Source organism: Anguilla rostrata, chromosome 4 (assembly GCF_018555375.3).
Source record: "Anguilla rostrata isolate EN2019 chromosome 4, ASM1855537v3, whole genome shotgun sequence".
NCBI classification, from domain to species: Eukaryota; Metazoa; Chordata; class Actinopteri; order Anguilliformes; family Anguillidae; genus Anguilla; species Anguilla rostrata.
In genome coordinates, this window is record NC_057936.1 from 47,675,843 (window position 1) to 47,687,072 (window position 11,230).

General features: G+C 40.0%; 1 protein-coding gene across 1 annotated transcript in view; it reads right to left on the reverse strand.

Moving 5' to 3' along the window:
• Positions 1-5,904, reverse strand: part of plxdc2a (plexin domain containing 2a) — a 116,627-nt gene extending 110,723 nt beyond the window's left edge. The window contains exon 1 of the mRNA XM_064332835.1: positions 4,902-5,904. Coding sequence (XP_064188905.1) covers positions 4,902-5,007 — 106 coding nt within the window. The 5' untranslated portion in view covers positions 5,008-5,904. The remainder of the gene's footprint in view (positions 1-4,901) is intronic.
• Positions 5,905-11,230: the final 5,326 nt, after the last annotated feature.

Here is an 11,230-nt window from a genome sequence, read left to right on the forward strand (position 1 = left end):
AACTTCACTTGGTAATGACCCCTCTGTGTTACAGCAGATCGACCAATGGCACACATCAGCTGAATCCGTGTGTGACCACCATACAGGGAGTGGCACTTTAAAGCTCATCCCAGGGAATGGTATTATTCTATTAACTCGCCTTGAGACTGACGTGAGGATCCAGTCTCACTGGCGGCATGACAACTTCATCCAAGGTTTGCTCTGAAAGAGACAGTCATTTCAAAACGTCGCAAACACCGGTCGCTTGATTATTTTCACAAAATGCCGGCTTTCGCTGCAGATTGTCTGGATCAATACAGACAGAGTATCTGACGGGCTTTCTTGCAAAGTGGCAAGAAAAATAGGTGTGTGTCACAAACGCATACATTTATCTCCACAAATCTTCCACAAACAAGCTGGTTTTAATTTACAAACTCATTCTGGAGCTGTACATTTCACTAACTGCTCTCCAGTATGCAATGAAACACTCCCAGCAGAAGCAGCAGAAACGGCTTTCTGGGAAACAACTCCGGGAAAACAAACATGACTGTAAACACAACCAACAGCAGCGTTAGCAAAAAGAAACAGCTGTCCAGCGTCCTTTGCTTTGCTATAAACAGGGCCCTAGACAAATACTAATAACCAGCACTGTGGTGATCAATGAGAACCATCATCTGTCTGGGTTCTGAGGCGAGGCCACTGTTATGGTTCTGTACATTTTCCACCTTGATTCAGTGAAATTTGACAACTTCCAAAATTAGAGGCTTCCAAAATTTTGCAGCTGGGTTTGTTAGAGGTCTATCTAACACATTATTGTACCATTAACTATAGTGAAACAACAGAGCAACAATGTCACAGAAAGTCACATTCATAAACATGACAGAGTCAACTCATTTCATGTTTAAGTCATTTCATGGCAGAGACTGCAAATTTTCAGTTTTGGGGAGGGGGCTGCAAAAGCACAGCCTTCTACTTCCTGTAACTACAAAAATAATTTAAAAGCAGATTAAACTAACAAAGCACAGATGCATTGTGGAGAATCATCAAATAGCAACAATCTTACAGAAAATGTAAGAATTTCTGGGTCAAAAACTGATTAATTTTTCATGCCTGAGGACTCAATTCACATTTCTCAGTCTTCAGATATCAGGGATCAAACCATCATGTTGCAATCAACGTTCAACCAGAAATCCAGAAAAAAATAAAAAATACGATGAAGAACTCATAGAGTACCTGACTAAAAAGAGTAAATGAAATATTGGGATGAGAAATAGGTCCAGTCACTTATACCCTTTAATCAAGTTAATGTACTTCATTATTTGATGCTATTTTTGTAATCACACTCCAGCTAATTTGCATGCAGACAATTAAATAAGTTCCCTTTGCCTATTGCATCTAAATGGCTATCCCTTTGCAGCTAAATTAAATAATATGCAAGCCTGACCTCATGCCCTTGGCATTACTATTGTCAGATGTCAACCTATCAACACAAATGGTGTGAGCCTAGTTTGCTTTCGCCAATTTCAAACATTGTCTACAGACCATATTCACAACACATACACACCCACCCCATCCAAACCAATAAAGATTCTGAGGAAGAATGAACACTCAAAGATTTTTTAAACAAAAATGTTTGTTTCCCCTATGAAAAATAAGCTCTTGTGTCCTTTGCACAGACATGATAACAGTTCACCATAGTGATGCCGAGGGATAAAAGCAGATTGAATGGGCACACTCTTCACACAAAAATAACTGATATTGTGAAGGTGGTCGATTCCAAAAAATGCTTGTGCAGAACCAATAATACAGTACAGGTTGCGGAATATCACACGTCAAGTACTGGCACAAGTTCTCAGTACTTTTGTAACTAACGAGCCACAGCCAGTTCTGAAATGCTCCATATGAACCTCACAGCAATTAAACGGAAGTGAGAAGCGAAAAATATTATCATAGATCTGCATTCACTCCCACAGCCACTGAAGGGATGGTTGCATTCTTTGTAGATAACGGAGTATGAACCCACATGTCGCCAGCGAGTCTCGCTCGTGTCATGCAGAAATAAACAAATGCACCAACGGCCACCTCTCGTACAAAACCGGTTGCACCACTGCAACAGCAATCACTTTTTAAAACCTTTATAATGTAGGCCATGCAAATGTGGTGAATTTTTGTTAACACAAACATGTTAATATGGCAACATTTTTTCTTCTTCTCAGTAGTTAGTGTTAAAATGTTATAACTTTATTAACATTCAATGAAAGTATAAGTGTGAAAATCCATCCCTATTTATTAGCATAATTCCTGCACCACAATCAATAAATTAATAAATAAATAGTGTAATAGGTTCAAGTATACAATCTAAATGGTAAATGAGATACAAAAAAATGATAGCCTTATCTTAAATACCATATTAATCTTTTCACACGTCAATGTTTGCTGAATGAGTTGCATTAAGAGCAGCTTTTTCCCTGAGTGTAATACCACTGTATATATTATTTTCATCCAGGAGCAAAATGATGTGGAGCTTGACTGTTCCGTTGATGATCCTGAAATGCAATTTGCTAAATCTATAAATATGCAAGCTTGCGATTACACATAATTAATGTTTCATTATCAAAATTTCATATGTCACGCGTGTTTAATTTGAGGCGCTGGGTTTCTGATCGATGACCATGGCAGCTACAGTCACGCATAGACCACATGAGGTCACCACTCAGAGGATGAGAGATAAACTGTAGTTTCTCCTTCAGCCACTGGTTATATCACTCTCCTAATCGCCATCGCTTTGTGTTCTTCTGAAACCAGATAAAGCTTGGCAGGCGGCAGAAGCCTTGTTAGTGGAACGCTTATACATTTAAAGAAACACTCGGCCTTTTACTTGAAAAAGTGTGCAAATCGATCCCTGGCACAGCCAAACTAATCGCCACAAGCATTGGCGTACTTCGTCCCTCTCAGCACTTTTTCGATACAGTGTTAAGCACAGTTTTGGTTTCCCTCTTAATAACATTTACAGCAAAAGGGCTCAACTGTCGTGAAATACATGTTAACTATTAAGCAGCTGATTCTGATTCCAACAAGTCCACAGCTGTCTTCTGTACTGAGCTTATGGCTGCTTTCAGGGCCTTAGTAGCCAATGGGTATTAAGAAGAATGCGGATGACATCACTCAAGGCAGAGTAAAAAATGCTGAGTAATACATAATCTCTGACCTAAATCAACTTGTTACACACATTCAGTTTAGGAGAACCAGGAATGATACACAACACAAGAAAAAAGATAGTATACTCCATTGTAAAGAAATGGTATGAATGATACACAGCGTCAAGGTGCTTTGAAATAAATATAACCTTCTGTAACCTGTTTGTATTCAAATAAAACTATTCTGATCACAGTCAACTTCTGCTGTAATTATAAGAATCTCTCTTATCTATTACCGTTTTCAATGTGAAAGCAAGTCACAATACGTTTAGGCAGTGTTAAATGCAACAGGGGTTAGGGTTAGGGGAACACTGTGCCATGTATACGCAGGGAGAGCGGCACGCCATGCTGAGATGGAGACGCGCGTCGCATGCTCTGTTCCAAGAGCGTAGCAAGAGGGCACCGCCTCCAGGATGCCCACCAAGGCCGAAGCAATAGGAATTTCACTGGCAGTCAAGCGGCTGCCTTGATTTCCCAAAGCACTTTCTCAGGGCTGTGCTCAAATCTCGAAGGTTGTTTTCTGCTACCGTTGAATTCAAAATGTCCCTGGCACAAATGTGACTAGAATGCAGGAGGGGCATTTCAGAACCACTAAGAACTCTGGGACCGTGCATGACGTGACAGAGCTGTCACAAGCAAACCCTGCCATTTATCAATATTTATCTTCTAAACCAAAGAAAAAATAACTGGTTCAACCGATATCAGATCGTAGCCACTTTTGCCAATTTAACCGCAAGGATCCATGTTTGTGCTTTGCTGACAGGTGCCTAAGATATTGGCTTGGGGTCCACATCATGTCAAAGTGTTGACTGGGGACCAAAACTATTCGCCCCTACACCAATATATAGTTACACCCTTCGCTGTCAGACGCAAGATTGCAGGTTGTCGGAACAGCGGCAGGCTTGCTTTACTGTGACACGACGCCTGGTGCATGCATGCAGCATACATTCAGTTATTTATTTTCTCAGTTTGGATCAAACACCTTGACCATAACATTCCGGAAATAGGAAACCCCCATGTTTCATGAATGAATTCCACAACAGCTGGTAGCGATCCTTTGTCAAAACAAGACTAATTCGTTTTGGTGAAATCGAGTCTTCCGATGATTATGTGAATTATGTTTATCTACCGATTTCAAATGAATACACTGAAGATGTTTTTGCTAACAATTCGCAAACAGCTGAAATTGTACTCACCTTACTACCTTTCCAACCTACCTTAATCACCAATTAAAGCCAGAATAATTTAATTTAAAATTCCGAACTGTTCAGTAGCGCGCAATATCAACAGTGCAGAGCTATACAGGTTATGTAAACATTGATATGAAGTATTAAGTTATCATCTATTGTTATTGTTCCACAATAGACAGTATTTCTACTTCCACAGTATTTAAACAAAACTGTTTACCTTAATGTTACAATTGTACATTACAATATACATAAGGATCATGCATACAATTTTGAAGACAGCTTTGTATGACAATAATGAAATGAAAAGTTTTGTCGACAAAAGGAACACAATGTATGTCACTACAGCTGAAACAACGCAATTGTTTAGTGAGTGGCAAATCTGAATTACAATTTAAATATTTTTTTAAAGCCTTTTAATTGTCACCTGAACACAGATGCAATGTGTAATGCAGACACTTGAGCAACATACTTGCAAATAAAAGTCACGTTTCATTGTTTTTATCATTTCATTTGCTATGCATCGACAAAGTCTTACCGTTTGCTGGTATCAGATCCCCCCTGGTCACTTGAAAGACAATTCCAAGAGACTGCAAAACTAAAACAACTCCAACAATAAGGTCAAATTTATTCGCACACGCCATAGCCACGGTGTTCAACAGATTATCGAGATTCCGTTGTTTATAATCGAAACCCTCGAATAGCCTCCACGCTTTTTGTTCCCAGAGTCCACTTTGTAAATACCGCCCAGTTAATCCAGGCTTGTCCTGATCGCAATACCGCTGGGGAAAGTGATGCGAATATACGCGCGGCCAGAACCGCACCAATCCCACAAGAGAAAAAAATCAACTCAGCTCACAATTATTAGGGTCATCAACGTGCCATAAAGATCAGGTTTTAGTCCAGTATATCGAATCCAAATTAAATTCGCTCTCCTTGTAAATGGCAAGCGCACCCTCTTCGTCGTCAGTTTCCAGTTGTGGCTCGTGTTATATTCGCTGCTCTAAACAGAGTCCAAACAATACCCACAAAGGCGTATTCCGTTTTATTTTATTTTTTCCCGATACTGTGCATTTTGTGTTAAAGTATATACATGCTCAATGCTGTGCACAAGAATTGATCGATTAGATTGCAAACGGAACAAAAACCTTTTCTTAAAAGAAAGACGGTCCACCTTGAAATATTCCTCCAAAAAGAGTGAAATGGTTAAAACTTGCAGGTACTCCGGTCCGTGCCACTCGCTTGCCTCCGTCCCTCTAACGATTTAGGAGCAAAGTGAAGAGTTACCAACGATTTCAAGTGACACTCACCGCCCCGCGGTCTGTCTGCTATGAGCGTGCAGCTCGTCGCACTGGTACAATGTATCAGCAGCCGGAAGTCTTTGCACCAATGGCAACAACCTGAAGGTTCTGAAAGTGTGGCCTCTTTTTGTCTTGTTGGGTTTTGCAGCTTTAAGGAAATGCACTATGTTTAAGCAGAGCGCTAAAATGCAGTGAACGAGCGAGCACCGGGCGTCAAGTGCATTGTACAGCAAAACGATTATCCCTGAGCGTATAGCCTACTGTGCTGAATCATTAAATAAACAAATCGATGCATGATATACATTGAATGTACGTGTGTTCTTATAGCATGCTGCATGCAACATCAGCATTTCATGCATCCAGTTAAAATGTTTGTATCGATGATATGTGGCTACATAGGTTTGTCTCCAGGTCAAGCATAACGTTCTATATTTCAAAGCACTTACGGAAACCTACAGCTAGAATGAATCTGAACCGCACCGACAAGTTTATAAAAGCGAAAGGGGCTCAGTTCATAGGTAATGTGATCAGAAGTTTCTTAAGGATCGGACGTAAGAAAATGTAATGCGTTAGCCTATATTATTGGACGGAAATAGCGCCATCTTTTGGAAAAGGATGACATTTGAGCCCACGGATGCCCTTAGACAATTTTCATTGAAAGAAGTTTTTTAACACAACCTTGATGTAGAAGTTATGATGGTAAAATGTGTAGACATAAGGCCCTAGTTATGTTCGATAATGTAAACTCTGGTACCGAAATCTAATTGATCCATATTAAGATGGGGACCTAATGGGGTTCCTTCGGTGCTTTATTTGAAGCTTTGCTCATTCAAAACTCGCCAGTCATTTAACGTCTGGAATAATACACAGCTGGAAATTCTATCTTTCCAAGCTTGCCAGAATTGCTTTCGATGTGAGATTCCTCTGGGGTAGTGTGGCAAAGTTCCATCACTTAGAACACTCCGGTTTAAATTCCATAATAAACATATATATTCGAGAAGGATAAGCTGAAGCACGTGGAAGTTCCAATTAAAACACATTCTGTTAGGACTCTGGTGAGCACACTTAAAAATTGTTATTGCTATTGAAAAAAAAGGAACCGAAAATCCTAAGGGGGGACGATTATTTCCGTAATATAGATTATTTGTTGTAATATCAACAAGTCCAGTCGCAAAAGTGCATTTCAAGCGTAAATCCAGCCTCTTCAGCCACATATTACCACTCTTTCCCAGGAAGTCGCTAATGGAGGTCATGATAACGTGAATGTTCTGCCTGCTGCTGGAAGCATGTTATATAGGTTGAGTACCCAATAACAGAATTATTTGAAGTAACCACTGGCTGACTTTGCACTCTCTTTGTAGTTCTGGGACAAGATCAAACTCAAACTCAAGATCACACTTTTTTCATTTTTGTGTGAGTGTGTGTGTGTGTGTGTGTGTGGGGTGGGGGTGGGGGGGGTTGTTGGACTCCAGGGGAAATACACGTTTCTTCTTCGGCGCTCCTGTAAGCATTGATAAACCTGGTCTGGTGTGCATTTGAAGTTATAAAGAGATTTTTTGCTTAGAAAAACGTGTTCTGCAGGATGAACATTCAGCACATATCTATTCTGTGGGGGAATCTTGTATGCTGTTTGATTTATTTTGTAACACATCAAGTCATTTGAACTTTGCCAATGTGCACATTTATGGGAGAGCTATACCCATGAGAATATTCTCAGGCATCTCTGACTCTAAAGCTTTTCAGAGAATGCTGATATTTTAATATTTTATTATAATTACACTTTTACATTTTTTTTCCCAGCCAGTGCAATGTTTTCATACTGCTGCTGCTGTTTACTCACATGGGTTTGCTAGCCATACTACACCTATGCTAAATGAAGAACTATATCCCCAACACAGTTTTCGCCCTAATAATGCTAAATTCTCCCACTTGTGCCTACTGTGACATCTGACTTTACATTGTTAAATTACGTATTGACTACTATTTGCCAGTGGCCCTGATGACTTAGTATCAGAGCTACACAAAACATGTGTGTACGCACATATTAACATCACTCTGGATAACAGCCTCTGCTAAATGCATGTAAAACATGTAAATGTATACCTTTCCAAAACATGGTCCGGTGGATGACAACAACAGCAACAAGGGTAGGCAGAATGTCATGAACACAATGCAAAGGAACTTTAAAGGCTTTGGCTTTCTCAAAGCTCTGCTTTAATGTCCTGCTAAAGCAGTTTAATGTCAGACTGAAAACAGGCAGTTGCAATAGCCAGTTTAAGAGGGTCAGTTAGGGCGGACTGGAATTCAGGCCTTTGAGTTCTTGAGGGAAATTTGTGTGTGACTATATATGTTCCTCATTAGGGGAAGCTTAAGATTTGTACCGCAGACCACAAATTAAACAAAAAGCAATTGGTAAGAAACAAACTGAGTTCTATGGGATAGTGGTTGATGTGTGTGTGTGTGTGTGTGTGTGTGTCTGTGTGAGAGAGAGAGTTGTGGCAGATATTTTTGTGGTTTGTACTCATTCGAATTTGAAGTCATTCACCATTAATAAGGTAGGTATGGACTCTCAGAATTGAAGGATGCTGATAAATTGTGCATGATTCAAGGTTGAAGCTAGACAAGTCCCTTTCTGAAAACAAATCTCACCTTTCACCATGAAGCCAGTACAAAACCTAACATTACGTTTCTCTTATCTAACTGCCTATATATCATGCTTATATGGCAGAACAGTCAGATTGTATCTGCACTCACCTTCAATGCAACATACATGGCAACATACCACTATTGCCTATCTCAAATCTTCTAGCTTTCATCTTGGTCATTTTGATACTCAATATATTTGGTGTCAATATGGTTTTTCTATCATTATAGCATCCAAACTCAGTGGTAACCTGATTGATGCAGATTTACTCAGTTTGGAAATAAGCAGGGCATTTAACAATTCAAAAGAAATAAAACAGATTGAACTAAGACTCTGTCTAATGGCAGGAAGGAATTCACCACTGTGCCCGGAGTATAATGTGATTTCCTTCAGATTAACCCCACGTCCAAAATGCTTACAACATCCAAAACCAACACCAGGACCTTGCTCCGCAAGCATTACATCTTGCTGACACTAAGACAGCGGTTTTATACTTCTGTATTTTTTCACTTCTTTTCCTTTTGCACTTCTCTTTCTTGGGTACTTGAAGCATCAAACAGGAGATCTGACACAACGGGCGGTACTTTCCAGTCTGGCTACATAATCACTGCATTCTAGGGTTCTGGAACTAGAGTGAGGTAGTCAGCACTTGTTTCCCAGGCACCAGGAGATGGGTCACATATTCCATTAGCTCCACACCAGACTGGACCTTATCTGTGGGATCATACAGACCAAGTTCTGCTTCCTTCTCACTGCCTCATTGCTTTTGAAACACAAAAAACACAACAGTAAACACCTTGGGCCGATGGGAATTTCCATTGCTTTAAACCCGCAGTGTTAACAGTTTATTTTTAGAGACTATTGGCTCCCAGCAATTGGTTTTGTATTGTCTTCAGTAAATAGGCAACATGCTGATGCATTACTGCATTTTGTGTGTATGAGCAGAGCAGAGTATGAAATTAATTTCTGAATGAACAGCATTGTCGAAAACATGTTAATGGAGGTTAGCCACACAAGAGAACAAGGAGAGTGCTGTCTAAATTTTCCATTTTACAATTGACTGCTAGGTTTTTCCTAATGTGAGAGGGAAAATTTGCCAAGATACAGGAGTAAACCCCCTTCCCATTGCAGCAGAGATGGAAATTGTGCATCTATGCTGGGAAATGCATGAAGATCCACATGCAGGACAGTAATATCCAGCAAGTGCAAAACGTTTTCTAAATATGTTATTTTATTGTAAGGTAATGCAAGGTTGTGGTGAACGATAAAATTGTACCAAGATTTAAATTTTTAAAGCAACTCAAGCCATTGCTTTCCAACTACATTCTTTCTTTCTTGAAGGTGTTTGCATGTCACACATTTTATAGACATGTTTCAGACCTCACAGTTCTGAAGTTCGAAAGTTTGGCTGCTTTGGAATGTGTTATTTCATATGAATGTACAGCAAATAGCTGAGATCGGAGGTGAGCGTTTGCCTATTAAGGTTTCATCAGCATGTCACATGACATGAGATTAACTCTGTGTGTCAGGCGTGCTGTCAAGGTGATCAGCTGATCGGCATTTCTGCTTGCAGGCTTCTAACCTTTCAGCTTCTCCAGACTTCAGTCAATACAAAACACAAGTTCTCAGCCCTTCAGCTAGCCCAGTTTTTTTTTTTTTTGACAAAGGAAACTTGAACAGACTTGAAACAACAGCAGATGTTTTTGAGCGTCGATTATGCTTACCTTTCATGACATGAGAGCCCGGCCAAATCCATAACATAACTAATACCATGGTATATAACGTTTGGTTTCTTTCTGAAATGAAGATCATAGAGATAAAAAGTATTTCTCATACAGCACTTTCACGGGTAAGAACTGCACATCTCTTGTGAAGAGCGCTCATGTTTGCTGCGTTCCCTGGGCTAAGGCAGGTCAGGGCACGGATCAGCCACCTCTGGCTGGGTGAAGGTGTGGAACGGCACTCTGTGGAGAACATGTGCATCAAACGGGCCAGGACACAATGCTGGCCATTCAGAGGAGCCCAGCCTCAAAGGCAAACAAATCTCCATTTAAAAAAGGCCCTGCCGGTCTCAAGACTTGATCTGGAAAATTTTCTGGAAAACAGGATGCTTCAGAAACATATCTGCTGTCCCGAGGGGAAGGAAGCTTCTCAGGAAACAAGAAAATAAAGATACAAATCCCATCTTTATATATCAGCACAACAGTAGGCAGAAGAGGTGGGTGTACGTGTTAAGTGGCAGCAATGTGTGAGCAACATTATGAGTATGTATGTGTAGTGTACTTTGTCTTTTAATGAACTTTTCCTCATTGTGCATATTAGCAACACATAACCAGATGTCACAAAATTCCCTCCCCCCTCACCTCAAGAGAGCAGATTTTAATCAGCCTGTCCCCTGTGGCGCCCCATCTTCTGTGCACCCCATTGTGAGCAGAGAGAGGGGCACGACTGGGCTCCACGATATCTGTTCCAGATATATTGTATTGTGAGAAGGCTAGGCGTAATAAGCTATACCATTATAAACTATACCTTTTTGGTCGTTTTTGAATTATTGTCTTGATTTGTTGATTTATTGCCATTTGGTTGTTTTCTATGAACATGTCTATGATTATTTTGATACTGTTGATTCTAAGAAACAAAATGAATCAAATAAATAAATGATTTTTTATTTGATTCCTTTATGATCGGCTCATTTGGTGTGCACCATTTGCAATGGAAGAATTTGTAAGTCAAGTTAGGACAGAATGAATGAACTGCTGTCCAGGCTTCTTTCACTGTGTAGGCCTGTTTGCAAACCAATGTTGCATTTCAGATAATAGATGTGAAAATGCGGTATAAATTATACCCGAGCAATCAACCCTGTCAACATTTACAACACAGAGAACTGGATTAAAATCGCTTGTGTTCAAGACCTAAAACCAT